This window comes from Chiloscyllium plagiosum, chromosome 29 (assembly GCF_004010195.1).
Source record: "Chiloscyllium plagiosum isolate BGI_BamShark_2017 chromosome 29, ASM401019v2, whole genome shotgun sequence".
Classification (NCBI taxonomy): domain Eukaryota; kingdom Metazoa; phylum Chordata; class Chondrichthyes; order Orectolobiformes; family Hemiscylliidae; genus Chiloscyllium; species Chiloscyllium plagiosum.
Genome location: NC_057738.1, coordinates 31526133 through 31541358, shown reverse-complemented (window position 1 = coordinate 31541358; position 15226 = coordinate 31526133). Strand labels below are relative to the sequence as shown.

General features: G+C 40.3%; 1 protein-coding gene across 8 annotated transcripts in view; it reads left to right on the top strand.

Annotated features, from left to right (window-relative positions):
* The first annotated feature begins 433 nt into the window (after positions 1-433).
* LOC122564477 (regulation of nuclear pre-mRNA domain-containing protein 1B-like) overlaps positions 434-15226 on the top strand; it is a 65659-nt gene continuing 50866 nt past the window's right edge. For 3 of the 8 annotated variants that reach the window (XR_006315925.1, XM_043719426.1, XM_043719427.1), the window contains exons 1-2: positions 438-785; positions 10828-10957. Coding sequence is in view for 7 of the 8 variants with exons in the window: in XM_043719426.1 (XP_043575361.1) it covers positions 635-785; positions 10828-10957 (281 nt within the window). In the remaining variant the exon portion in view is untranslated. Of the gene's footprint in view, positions 786-10827; positions 10958-15226 lie in introns of all 8 variants that reach the window. The other 5 variants (XM_043719424.1, XM_043719425.1, XM_043719423.1 and 2 more) reach the window with 4 other exon arrangements.

Here is a 15226-nt window from a genome sequence, read left to right as displayed (position 1 = left end):
GAAAAAAATACCAGTCCAATACTCTGACTGTAGCAGGTCATAGAGTTTTAACAGCACAGGTGACAGGACCTTCAGTTCATCATGTTCACATCAAACATCAAGCATGCAGCTTCTCTAATCCCATTTGCCGGCACTTTGCCTGGTGTTCATCAAACAGTTCTTCAGCAGATTAGGGAACTGCTCATGGATCAATCTCAAATGTCAGGCCCAGGGAGGAGGGCCTGATGACGTCGAGACGCACGACGATCTCGACCACTTCGCCGGTCGGCGTGCGCGATGACATCAGACGCAAGACGACATTGACCGCTTCGCCGGTCCGCGTGTGGTATGACGTCACACGCACAAAGACATTTACCGCTTCTCCGGTCCGTGTGCGTGATGACGTCACACGTACAAAGCCATTGACCACTTCGCCGGGCCGCGTGCGTGATGACGTTGAGCGCAAGTTGTTGGCGACGCCGCCATTTTGGCCTGTGTCTGATTCCCGAGTGTGTTTCTCTGTTTCCCGCCTCCCCCTCACCTCTCTGTCTGTCTATCGGCAGGGTCGGAGGTAGAGGTAGGGGTAGGGGGTCGGGGTGGGCTGAATAAAAAGTCCCCACCCCCGCCCCTTCCCCCCCCTCCCTGCGACAGGAGAATGTCCGCCTTCTCTGAGTCAGCTCTGGAAAAGAAGCTGGCGGAGCTGAGCAACTCGCAGCAGAGCGTGCAGACGCTGTCCTTGTGGCTCATCCACCACCGCAAGCACTCCAAGACCATCGTGCTGGTGTGGCACCGGGAGCTCAAGAAAGGTGAGCGCGGCCGGCGCCTGGGGCCCACAGCCCGGCACAGTATACACACGCCCAGGGTTACAGCAGCCGGGGCGGGGTGGGGGCATCATCTCACAGATGGAGAGGCCAGGCTTCACCTTCTATTCCATCAGGCCTTCGCTGCGGTGGGAGGGGTGCACTTTAAATCTGGTATACACCTTCTTGTCCATCGCAGCAGAGGTACGCCATACTGTGCTGAGTTGAATGTGGTGTCTTTTTTATATCGTTACTTTTATGTCTCCGTACGTGGTGACTGCAGACTTGCCGACTCTTCTTTTTCCCAAAAAGCCGTTCATCAATTTGGAGCGTTTGCCATATATCAAGGGAAATCATCTGTTTTAGCTGAGCATTAGGTTACTCTTAGTCTGTAAACACAGCTCCTTGGCCTTCTCAGAGTTGTGTATGTTGTTATTTAACAAGCATCTTTTGGAGATAAATATGTTGTCATGCCTTAGGCTTCTGTAGTTTTGCATTCCTGTTACCTTGATGCTAGTAAGCTGAAGTTTCTGTAGCAATTTCTTATCTATTCTAAATTATGAATAATAACTTGTCTCCTCAATTGTCACCAATATCATTATGCAACTTTTTTGGTCAAGTGGTTGTTTCATTTCATATTGATGTAAACTTAAAACTCGAGGTCCACACTAACTGTACAGTGAGTTCAATTAATCATTTGTCTGAAATATCCCAAGAATGTCATTGCTGTTCAAAAAGTTAATCTGAAACATTAACATTTAGCTTCACAGAATAAAATTAACAAATAACCCAAGACTTGATGCCATCAGCTAGTGATTTGAATGAGTATTGACAAACAAGTAAAGTGTTTTGCAATTCATATTTATTGAATGCTAAGTACAGTTTTAATGTGGATTAAACTTTCTTTACTATTAAGGAAAAGGACAAGCTCAATCTCTGCAGATTGTGCTGTCAGTTTGATTTGGATCATTGATCAAAAGGAAGTTGGAATTTAGTTGCAATTCAGTGGGGATATTACAGTTTCAAAATGTGTATTAAGGATAAGTTAATCATACCAAAATGTCAAAAATAGATGCAGTAATCACTCTTTATCTTCTGTAAGTAGAAGGTAAGAAAGGACTAAATAATTCTTCCTGAAAAGCCAAACCAGTGTTGCTGACAAGGACTTTTCAAAAACTGTATGAAGAACATGATGAAGGAAAGAAATTTTTTTAATATTTGTTAAAGGGATGTGCATGTGATTGGTATTTATTTCCCATCCCCTAACTGTCTAGACTGCATTTAAGAATCAACCATATTGTGGGTGAGGTACTCCCCACAAACAAGGTAAGAATGGTTGATATTCACTAAATGATATTAGTGAATCGGGTGGCTTGGTTGTCACTTGGTGTTTTGCTATTTCAGATTTTTTTTCCCAGTGGAGAACAAAGCTGTGAAAAGTAAGATTTGAGAGACAATTTATCATTTTTCCAGCTATATTAGACTCCATTTAAATTCTCAATTGAATTCATACTGGTGTTTCTAATTTAGTTGAAATGGTAACTTGTAGCATCTGATAATAGTTTCCCTTTTGCTTCGTTGGTAGAAAAGCAGCAACATTGCCCAGTAATAAAATAGGCTGCTGTAAATATGCCAAAGTTTTGGAAGTTGAAAGTCAGAGCTGATGCTGACTGTGTCGTGCTCTGACTGCTCTGTTCGTAAAAGAACGTTTGCGGCTAAATGGAAACATTAGAATTTTAAATCTGGTGGTGGTAGGGGGTGGTCTGACTAATTGGGGAAGTAACCTGTTACTGCCAAGAAATAAACTTTCTTGGAGAATTCTTGTCAGGTATAGATAGAACCTGGTAGTAGGCATGATATTGAAATAGTACGTGAACTAAGCTCTTTTAGAGGTATTCCAAAGATTCATAGTTTAAGTCCTGTTTTTATAGGCAGGTTTTTTAATTATTTCATTAAAATCATGTTCTACCACGTAAGTTCAAGTTCAATTTTTGTAACAAGAATTGAGTACTTTTTCAGGTAGGAAATGGGGTATTACATGATGAGTGGAGATTATTGCAGATAAATTGATGAATGTTTTGATATTCAATAAATGAGAGATTAGAGGAGTGACCATTAAGACTCAAAGTCAGCTTGTTGACAGCATCTAGCTGTTGTCTGATAATGGCAGAATGTAACAAAGTACGAGAAACTGAATGCAGACAGAGCTCGAGATTTGTTGCTCCAGGGACATGGTTGGAGTTGCTGATTTTTGAATACAAGTTGGGAATATGGTAGCTTGAAACTAGACGTGTTACATTGTGGCTAGCAACAACTTAAACCTCTGTAATTTAAGTAATTTTGTAGCTTTGACTCTAACATTTTTTGCTCAAGTCAGCAGGATCTTGGCTGTAATTCTCTTAGAGTTTGGGCATGTGATCCAGCAGACATTGAGGGAATTCTGCATTGTCAGAGCAAGAACATTTTTCAACTCGCACTCTGTTTCAAAATGTCAATCACTGTGGGTTTAAGCTTGTCAGAGTCTCAGAATACAGAAGCAGCCGTTTAGCCCAATGTTTGGTTCTTTTGGCAAAGTTGTCCTATCAGTCCGCTGTCCTAGCCTATCTTTGTCCTTCAGTTTTTCTCATTGTTTAAACTGCTATGCCTTTTGAAAAGTTACTTTTGAATCTGCTTTCACTTAAGGCATCCCCCGATTAGTGATTTTTTTAAAAAAAAATCACTTTACCTCGTCCTGGTTCTTGTTGAAATTTATAACCAGCTGGGTGATCATTCTCTTATGTCCAGCTATAGCTCATTTTTAAACCCACCTTTTTGTTTCTTTAATTGCCCCATTGTTTCCCCTTATTAGGTTAGATTAGATTACTTAGTGTGGAAACAGGCCCTTCAAACCAACAAGTCCACACCGCCCCGCCGAAGCGCAACCCACCCATACCCCTACATTTATCCCTTACCTAACACTACGGTCACCTGGCCTGCACATCTTTGGATTGTGGGAGGAAACCGGAGCACCCGGAGGAAACCCACGCAGACACAGGGAGAATGTGCAAATTCCACACAGTCAGTCGCCTGAGGCAGGAATTGAACCCGGGTCTCTGGCGCTGTGAGGCAGCAGTGCTAGCCACTGTGCCACCGTGCCTTATGTTTTATGCTATCGTTCTTTTTGTGGTTCTAATCCATCTTGCCTTTTGCTCTATCACAAACTTACTCTCTTGATCTTTGCTGTCTCCCTTTCTCTGACTGTATGCATACATCAAATGTTAGGGAGTTCTAACTTTTTCTAGTTCTGATAAGTCATCAGTCTAAAACATTAACTTTGTCTCTCTCTCCACAGATGCTGCTTGATGTAACGAGTGTTTCCAGCATTTTATGCTTGTATTTCCATTTCCCAGCATCTTGTTTGTTCTGCTTTTATTTTGTTATCTTAAATCTGCTTGATTAGCAACCCTATTGCAGGTTGAAAGTTTTGTCCTGGTTCCGCTACCAAAACCTGTTGTGATTTTAAATGTTCTCCACTCTACCCATTAACAACATCTGCTGTAAAGCGAAACTATCTTTTCTTTACTTAGTCTCTCCACATTCCAGGTGGTATTTCAGTGTAGCTGAAGTGTAACATCTTTCCTTTGCATCCTTTCGAAGATGTGCCCAGAATTGGACCCGTTACTCCGGCTGGACTTAACCAGTGATGTATAAAGGTTTAGCATGACTTCCTTATCTTTATTCTCAGTACCTGTACTATACCCAGCATCCAGTATGTTTTTTTTTATATAGTAGCCTCATCACCCTGTCTGCCACTGTCAAAGATTTGGGCGTATGAATCCCATTTTCTTTGTTTCAACATTCCTTTAAAATTGTGCCATTTAGTTTATAGATACACATTTCAACCAATAAATCACTTCATGCTTCTCTATATTCCATTTGAGATGTATACCCACTTTACCAGACAAGTTTTTATGAATTTTCCTACTCTGCTCCTCACTGACTTGCTGTCTTTCCAGGTTTTGTGTTCAATAGGCTTTGAAATGGGTCCTCCAGGGGTTGAAGTATCTTTTCTTTTATAAATCTAAGTAGGAGCAGGCGTAGGCTATTTGGCCTCTTGATACTGTTCTGTCTTTCGTTAAGATGATGGCTATTTGATTTTGTTTGAAATTTCAGATTCCCATCTTCCCTTAATAAGCTTTGATTCCTTTTTCCCAAAATCTATCCACCTTTTTGTTTTCAAACCTTCAATAGTTCTACTGCCTTCTGAGAAGATGTATGAAATTTTGCACAAACCAGAGAGAAAGTTTCTCTCATCTCAATCCTAAAGAACAATCCCTAGACTGGACTCAATCTGAGGAGGAAGCATCCTTTCTACGTTCACTTTGTGAAGACCATTCAGGAACTTCAGTCAAGCCACCTCACTCCTCCAGCTCCAGTGGAAACAGGCCCAGCTCTTTCAATGTGCCTTCATAAACATAATACATTGATACCTGAAATGAGAATAAACCTTTCTTAAATTAGTAAACAAAAGCTTCACACTGCATTCAAGATATGGTCTCACCAATGTGTAACTAAAGTATAGCATCTTTAAGTTCTGTTCCCCTTGTTATAGATTGCATTCCATTATCCTTAATTACATGCTATATCTGTGGACTGACTGTCACCTAAATTCCCCTTCTTCTCAGTATTCTGCAGTCACTTTTTAAAATAACACTCACTTTTGAAAACATTTTCCTGCCAAAATGAGCAACTTTACATCTTCCCACATTCTGCTCTGACTGTCAAGTTATGCTCATTTTCTTAACCTATCTGTCTGCTAGCCCCTGTGTCTTCAGGACATGCTTTCCTACCTAGCTTTGTGTTGTTGTGGTTCTGTTCGCCGAGCTGGGAGTTTGTGTTGCAGATGTTTCGTCCCCTGTCTAGGTGACATCCTCAGTGCTTGGGAGCCTCCTGTGAAGCGCTTCCGTGATGTTTCCTCCTGCATTTATGTCTGTTACCTGTGACCTTAGCTACTGTGTCTCCACTCCCTTCATCAAAGTCATTGATGTGAATGGTAAAAAGTTGAGGCCGTGGCACAGATATCACAAGGCTCCAGTTTTCACACATTTCAATCAGGTTCTCTAATGCATATTGCTTGGCTGACAGGCAAAAATCATCTGTTCGTGTTAATAAATTGCCCTTTATACACCATGGCTTGTTATTTTCCTTTAATCAGCTTCATTGTAGCGCCTTATCAAATGTCTTGTGGAAATCCAGTAAAGTCCATGTACTGGCTCCACTCATTACAGCACCTGGTTACTCCTTCAGACATATCTACAAAGCCGTGATTATCTTGATTACTTTGAGGTTTTTCGAAGTATCCAGCTATATAACCTCTTTTAATGATCAGTCTCCTTTGCCATGACATGTCAAGTACACTGGCCTTTCTGCTGCCTTCCGGCTTGGATAAGAGGGTAAATTTGCTATTTTACAGTCAACTGGAACCTTTCCTGACTATGGGATTTGAAAAATTAATGCTAACACGTCCACTTCATTAGCTACCTATCTTACAACCATAGAATGATTCCCATCTAGATCGAAATATTTGTCAGCCCACAGCTCCATCCAGTTGCTGGGTAGTGCTTCCCTTGTGATCATAATCGCATGAGATTTCCCCCTCCATTTCATCTCTTGATGTAGAGCTGTTACTGGAATTTTTTTTTGTACCCACTATGGTGAAGGCAGTTTTTCAAGGGCTATCCTTGAAGCTACTTTTTCATTCTCATGTATGTGTGTTGGCATAGAATTCTTTTTGCTGTCTGAAGCAGAATTGAAAGGTTTCATCAATATCCTCAATTATGAAATTTAAACTTAAATCCACAACACACAGAAAGCACTAATCTCTTAAACACTGTGGTATCTAAATTGGCATAAACCAAAAGACATAATTTAACACAAGTTTTTTCAAATAACTTGCATATTAGCTCCTGCAAAAAAAAAGCCATCACCCTGAGAGTATTGTAATAACCCTGATAGCAAGTGTGTGCTGGAAATAGAGCCCTGCTATTCTACAAATTGTCTGAAATGTTAATTTGTCAGACTTTGATCACTATCTAACATGAGGTAAAAAACAGCTTTCATCAATAAACAAGAAAACAAAAACTAACTACAACAAATGTATCCTCTAAAAGTGGATTACTAATATGCAAACTCAAACAATGCCTCCTTGTAAATCCAGACATGCACACTTTCATTCACAAATAGAATGGGCAAGGCTGATAATTTTGCAGAATTATCATTGGTGGAAAAATGGGCAAAAAGATACAAATCTATGGATTAAGATTCCCAAAAAGGAGGGAATGACAAAAAGAAATAGGAACAGGATTAGGTCATTCAAGCCCTCGAGCCTACTCTCCCATTCAATAAGACTGCTCTATTTCACTGCCAACCCCGACCCTGTGGTGTCTCTGCCTGCCTCCCTCATTTTTTATCCACTTTAATTTTGAGCAAGTTGGTTTATATGCAATTGATCAAATGCTCTGAGTTTTCAAATGTTTTTCGTCAGGAAGTGGACATTACTGGTAAGGCCTATGTTTTTATTAGGCAAAAGTGAGGACTACAGATGCTGGAAACCACAGTTTAGATCAGAGTGGTGTTGGAAAAGCACAGCAGGTCAGGCAGCATCCAAGGAGTAGGAAAATTGACGTTTCAGGCAAAAGCCCTTCATCAGGAATGAAGGGCTTTTGCCTGAAATGTTGATTTTCCTGCTCCTCGGATGCTGCCTGACCTGCTGTGCTTTTCCAGCACTACTCTGATCTAAACCCCAGTGTTTTTATTGCCCACCCCTAAATACCCTTAAGGCAGCCCTGCCATCACCACTTGAACCACAGCAGTCCATTTGGTTAGGTATAGGTCCAACCACAGTGCTGTTAGGAAGGAATTTAACTCTTGACAGTTAAGGGTTAGTGATTATGGTACCAAGTCAGGTTGAGGTGTGATTCTGAGGTGAACTTGTAGGCAATGATGTGCCTGTGTATTTGCTGTCCTGGCTCTTCTAGATGGTAGAAGCATGGGTTTGAAAGTAAAATTAAATTGTTGGCAAAGTTCAGGTCTGGTAGCATCTGTGGGAAGAAAACAGAGTTAATGTTTTGAGTTGGATGACTTTTTTTTTCAATACAGGCAACCTCTAGGCAAAGCTGTATTTATGCTGAAGATTTAGGGTGAAGTAGCTATGAAGCCCAAAGAGAGAAAGAGGTATGAAAGGAGTAGGTAATGAAGGGATTACAGATGGCAGGCCAGGACTGAAGAGAAGTTGAATAAGTGATAAGAACTGAGGTTAGCAGAGAATGGTAGTCTGTGCTGACCACAAATGTGGTAATAGGCCTAAGAGTTGCTCTATTTACAGGTTTGGAAGGTACAACGTCACAGCTTTAGCAAGTTTTATTCCAGTCCGTCTTGTTGACAGTGCACTTTGCTATCACAATGTGTCAATGGTCAAGGGACTGCATGTTGAAGAAATTAGTTGAGGTGTAAATCAAATAGGCTCCTTTGTTCTGCTTGGTGTCGAGCTTCTTGTGTTGGAGCTGCACTCATCTGAGCTAGTGGAGATTATTGCATTACACTCCTTACTTGTTCTTTGTAGACGTTAGACAGGCTTTGAAGAGTTAGAAGGTGAGTATTCCCCCCCCACAGAATTTATATGGCTGGTCCAGTTTGGATTCTGATTAATGGTAACCCCCAGTATGTTGATTTGTGGAGGAAATTCAGTGATAATGCCTTTGAATGCCGAGGGGTGGTGTTTGAACTGTCCTTGATGGAGATGGCTATTGCCTAACACTTGGTTGGCGCAAATGTCACTTGCTACTTGTTACTCCAGCCTTAAATTTTCTCTAAGTCTTGTTGCATTTGGACACAGCCTACAGTATTTCTGAAGCAATCATCAGATTGCTACCTGACCTGATGATGGAGGGAAGATCCTTGATTAAGTATCTGAAAATGATTGTGCCAATGACACTCTCCTAAGGGGTACCTTCAATGGTGGCTGTATTGGCAATCTTCACAAAGCTAAACAAAGTTGATATGACTACTAGATTCTGAATCGCTGCCATTGAATGTCTTTCTGATCATTCTACCAATCAAAAGATTGTGATGCCACCATCTGTATTAAGCTTGTGCAACCTGACATGCTGTAGCATTGTTGTTCATTGTTAGCCACCTGACATCATTAAGGTGGCAGCGGAGCCAGGGACTCCTGGTTGCAAAATATCACTTGCAAATCCTAGGGGGAAAATAAATTTGATACAAATATAGGCTATCATACTTCATGCTAAAAGGTGGTAGATGTAATGTAAAATATATATACCTTGTATTGTTTGGACGGTGCTTACTAAAGCACGTCACAGCTATGTGGGTGGTGAGTCAGTAATTTCTATTGGGCAGCACCTACATTATTATAATTTGCATTTATAAAGCACCCTTAATGTAGTAATGCCTGTCTTCACAGGACTATAATTGAACAGAATATTATGTGGAGCTTTATAAGGAAATATTAGGGCATATAAGGAAAAGCTTGGTCAGAAGGAATATCTTAAAGGTGGAATAAGAGGTTTAAGAAGTAAATGCTAGAGATTACAGCTTTAGTGGCTGAAAACACAGTAGCCAACGGTGGAGTGATTTTTGAAGTTGGGATACTTGGAAAACCTTCAATTCTGATTTTGATATGTGGTGTTAGGATGGAGGAGGTTAAAGAGAGTGAGGAGTCAGGGCATTGAAATTTTTTAAATCAAGGTGTTGCCTAACAGGGCGCTAGTGAAGAGTGAAACTAGTCATGTTTAAATATTGCTTATTTTGTGATTGCAGCTTTCTTTCTGATTTACTGAAAGTGCTTCGGATCTTTCCTGACGATTTTTAGCAGAATCCTAATGATTATACTTTTATCCGTGTGCCTTCCAGATTTTGGTTACTTCAACTGTAGTTAAGAAATAACTCCCTTTAATATAAACACCATTGATCTTCATTTTAGTGTGGCACTCTTCCCTCTGAACTTTAGGTTCTGGTTTCAAGCAATGTTCCAACACATGAACTCTTATGCTGGGCAGGCACCACGTTGTATAGAGTTTTCAGAGTACTATTTAGCATGAACTGAGCTGTTGTAAAAGATCCCATGGCCCATTTTTGTTCTTGCCAAAAATAATCCTTTGGTCATTACCACTAGAATGTTATTTCATCACTTATCTCATTCCTGGACTTTGGTTAGGCCACACTTAAGAGTATTGCATTCAATTCGGGTTGCCACTTTCCAGAAGGATGCGGATGCTTTGGAGAGAGTACAGAAGAGGTTTACTCGGATGCAGTCTGGATTAGAGGGTATGAGCTCTAAGGAGAGGCTAGAAAAACTCAGGTTATTTTCTCCGAAGTGGCAGAAGCTGAGGGGAGATTTGATAGCAGTCTATAATTTTGAGATGCATTGATACAGTTGACAGTTGAATCGTTCTCCCTCAGAATTAAAATGTCTAAAACCAGGTGGAGAGTTCAAAGGAGATGAGGGGCAAGTTTCTTTTTTTTTAAGAGAATGGTGGGAGTCTGAAATGCGTTGCTGGGGTGGTGGTGAATGGAGGCAGATACGATGGGACTGTTCAAGATGCTTTTAGATAAGCGTAAGAAAATGCAAGGAATGGAGGGATATGTACTAAAGGCACGCAGAATGGATCTGTTTAATTTGGCGTTCTGTTCGGCACAACATTGTAGGCCAAAGGGCCCATTCACATGCTGTACTGTTCTATTGTGGACCTTTTTGTGTAAGTTGGGTTGCTCCATTCCTCTGTATTGAAGTACTGGTGAACTTACTTACTAAGGTAAGTGAAGGCAGTACATAAATGAAAAATTCAGAGATCCCCATTGCTTTGTATGCAGCTTAGTCGGAGTATCAAAGTTAAAATGCTCAATCCAGGAGTGTATCTTTGTCATATTTTCTTTTTGTGTACTCATTTCAGTTTTTCACAAGAAAGAATAAAGTGCTATAACCCATTAACTAATATTAAGTTACATTAGATCTCTTGACTTTCCTTTTTTTTCCAATTTTTGTCCACAGCTAAACCAAGTAGAAAGCTGACCTTTCTTTATCTGGCAAATGATGTGATCCAGAACAGTAAGAAAAAGGGACCAGAATTTACCAAGGACTTTGCTCCAGTTTTGGTGGATGCATTTTCACATGTTTCAAGGTACTACTCTGTTCACCGCAAATCTGCCAAGCCAGAGTTCTATTAATAACCTGCCCACTTGGGACATTCAATGCCTGTAATAATCTCATTATTTGAATAGGAATTATTCTGAAACATTATAAGGTTGTGTTCCAACTTTTTTGTCTGAAAGGCAGTTTGCTGTTTCCTTGAAAAATGTCCGCACAATCTCTTCTAAAGGATGTCACTGAATGATCAGGTTTTAGAGAATCAATAACATTTTAACAGTATAACGTGCTTAAAACAAGGGTTTAACTAATAAGGGTGAAACCAAGTTAGGGAGCTATTTCTCTTCTATCTTGAGCATCTTTTATTTAAAAAGGCATGTCAGCTTAAAGTTAAAAGGACATAAATTGTTTAGAATGGTCAATTTAGCAGAGGTGTGCCAAATGTTATAAAACATTTTTTGGTTTAAACTGACTGTTATGACAGTTTTGGCAACAGCATCATCCATGAAAATGTTCCTCACGTTTTTCTAAGGAGTTCTCAATGTATTGGTGTTTTGCACAAAATTTGTTATCAACAAGCAAACTGCCTTCCCAAACTTTTAAAAAGCTTTTTCTCAAATTAGTCTTGCACAATTCAGCCTCTGACTACCACTCCCACCTAAGTTGTTTTAATAGCCTTTGCAACCTTTGATTGTTCTGCTGCTACTGCACTCTGGCGTCTCTGTAGTTAGCTGCATTTGGTATGGTTGGGGTGTGGTAAGAATGGTACATAGTCATGGACTTCCACCACAGCATTGAGAGCTGAGTGATGAAAGAAAACATTTGAAAGATTTGCTTGTGAAACTGAACTTTAAGAGAACCAGCTATTACTGTGCTGTATAAAATGTACCTAACAATGAGAAGGTAGGTCAGTATCTGGACTAGTACAATGATAGCAAGTAACCAGGTGAGTCTCATTTTCCTCTTTACTTTTCCAAAACAGCAACCGGAATCAATCCTGACTGGCCCACTACTGTAGTCTGTGAAGATGCAACTGTACCTGTATAGGAGGAGGTGCTATTATCAAAAAGGAAAGAATCACAAATCTTAACCTATATGTCTTGAATGGGAACTGTTCACATGCATTCACCCTTATACCACATTCTGATCTAACATTTGTTCCATATGCAAGGAAGGCAAAAATGTAAAAAGGACTTGAGGGGCAACTTTTTCATGCAGAGAATAGTGCGTGTATGGAATTTGCTGCCAGAGGAAATCGTGGAGGCTAGTATAATTACAACATTTTAGAAGGCATCTGGATGGGGACATGAATAGGAACAATTAAGGGGAAATGTCCAAAATGCTGGCAAATGGGATCAGATCAATTTTAAATATCTGGTTGGCATGGGCAAGTTGGACCAAAGGATCTGTTTGTGTGCTGTACATCTCTGACTCTGTCATCAGGGAAATATCCCAAAAGATTTGGAGTCTAAGACCTAGCCATTTAAGGGCCTTAAAGAGTAGGGTTTAATGGACTACTTTTTATACAAGTGCTTTGACTCTGTCTTTTCTCCTCAATTTGAGGATTTCACTTTAATATGATTCACAGAGCCTCACTGTGTTCACTGTTTCTTACACTTCTCTCTATCCCAAATCAATAGGGTATTCCCTGTCCCCAGCTTTCATACCATCATCCTCCATGTGCAGCATCAATTTTTTTTTCTTTGCCACTTTCGATGCCTCCAACATAATGGTGTTATCAAAATATCATCTCAACTCTGAATGGGCTGCTGTACCCTTGCAACATTTCCTTTCCATTTAAGCACAGATGCAAGACCTCCCCACCTCCAGAGCCCCAAACACTACTTCTAGGTGAACTGGCAGTTTACTGTCTTTCGACTCACTATAATTATAGTTTGCAGCATGAATCTGCATTGAGATTCCTGCCACACAGGTTGGATATTTGATTTGCCTAACATTGCAGTGCAGTTGGCAAGATATTGCCTGAGCTTCCAGGCTTGTTATTTTATTTCTTAGATGTCACTTTTTCTCAGGGCCCCTCTATTCTCTGCCTCTTAGACTATTACAGTGAAGCTCAATATATTCCTGAAGAATAGCACCTCATCTTTTGATTTGTCATTCTACAGGTAGAAGCCCTTTATCCAAAATCCAAAAAGTTCCAAAGTCTGAAGGTTTCTTTTTGTGAATTTTTTTCTCATTAACAAGATTGTTTGACATGCAAACAGTTAACCAAACTCCACACCCATTCGATGCATGTCACTCAGATGCAACGTGGTGGCCGCGGCCCAGCACCAGCAGGCCCCAATTCTGTCTCAAGGACCGTTTTACTCAGTGAGTCTGCTCCTCCGGTAAGATTTTTAAAAATTTCACCATCAAACTGTCACTTATTCTAAAATTCAAAAAATTCTGAATTCCGAAAACCAGCTGGTCCCGAGCATTTCAGAAAGGATTATGCACCTGTACAGATTTCTGGACTCGACATTATATTCTACACTTTCCAATCGTATGGTCTGATCTCATGTTTTTTCAAATGGGCGGCTTTTGATTTTTGTTATTTCGATTCACACTTATCCCAGGGTGAAACCCAGTTGAATGGACCATAAGTGTGGAGTTTGCATATTCTCCCTATGTCTGTATGGGTTTCCTCCGGGTGCTCCGGTTTCCTCCCACAGTCCAAAGGTGTGCAGGTTAGGTGAATTGGCCATGCTAAATTGCCAATAGTGTTAGGTGAAGGGGTAAATGTAGGGGAATGTTTCTGGGTGGGTTGCTCTTCGGAGGGTCGGTGTGGACTTGTTGGGCTGAAGGGCCTGTTTCCACACTAAGTAATCTAATCTAATAAGTATTTTCTAACCTTTTGTAGCTTGTATACCATGGTAATCAATCACTGAACATATTTGTAAGAAGTTGACAATATACTTCTAACAAAAGAACATCAATGTTTATTAAATGCAAGCAAAAACAATTTTTATATTTTGAACGAGTTGCAATCACATTTTTACAAATATTATAAAAATTCAATCCTTTACACTCCTAACCATCTTACAGGTAGTCGAGCCTCCACCTGGTTTCCAGTTTAGTCCCTCCTTCAGTTGACCCAGCTGTTCTTGGTTTCTTTTCAGTAAATGTCTATATTCGCTCAGTGCTATTTCTTTGTTCATATTTCTTCCTGAGACTCTTAAACTGATAACAAAGCTCACTTCTTTCTTTCTTGTTCTTTAAAAACCTCTGTCACTGATTATTATACCACTCGGCTGCTTTTGTGCTGACTGCGAGACTGCTAAACAGCACTACTACCTTTTTTATAGTTGAGGAACAGTAAGTGCTGCTCAATCTAGTATGCTACTGTAATAGTCTTAACCTTCTGACTTAGAATAATAGATATGTACAGAATGGAAACAGACCTTTCAGTCCAACTTGTCCATGCCGACCAGATATCCCAACCTAATCTAGTCCCACCTACCAGCACCGGCCCATATCCCTCCAAGCCCTTCCTATTCATATACCCATCCAAATGCCTCTTAAATGTTGCAATTGTACCAGCCTCCACCACATCCTCTGGCAGCTCATTCCATACATGTACCACCCTCTGCATGAAAAAGTTGCCCCTTAGGTCTCTTTCTAGTGCAAAAATGGCTTCTAGATGGAGTTGAGTGCATGTTTCTTCCATGAGAGAATGGAAGCAGAGTGAATACAAGAGACCAAACTGAGTTGTGCGTAATCATCAGCCAGAAATACAAAGTGAATAATGAATTTCCTGCCTCTTTCTAAGCTCTCCTTGTGCACACAAGTCTGTTTTCAGCCAATTCAGTGTACATATTGGGAAATTACTGAGTGCACTGATTAGGATGTACTGGTTTTAGTGCCAAAGGCATGCTCTAGTAGTTAGTTTTTCAGTAAAGTTCAAAGCTGGCATCTCTCTAATGTGCAAAATTATCTTGGTGTGTCCAGTTCACTAACATCTTCGCTATCAAGTGGCCCTTTTCTTATCAACTGTCTTTATTTTGGACCACTTGTCTCCAAATCTCATTATAATCTTCCAAATGTGGAAAAACAAACTGAATTCCAGAGATAAAGTGCAAATGACTGCTTTTGACATCAAGCCAGTTTGACTGAGCGCAGTATTACAATGATGGACCAGAACCCCAGAGTATTTGCAGACGATGTTTACTTTTAGTACGAAAATCTTTTTTTAAAAAAAGAGAACGGCCAGAAAACACACACAAACCTGCAGATTTAAATTCAGTGTCTGGCAAAGTCCTGTGTGAAACCATTGAAATACCATACAGGGAAATTGTCAAGGAAA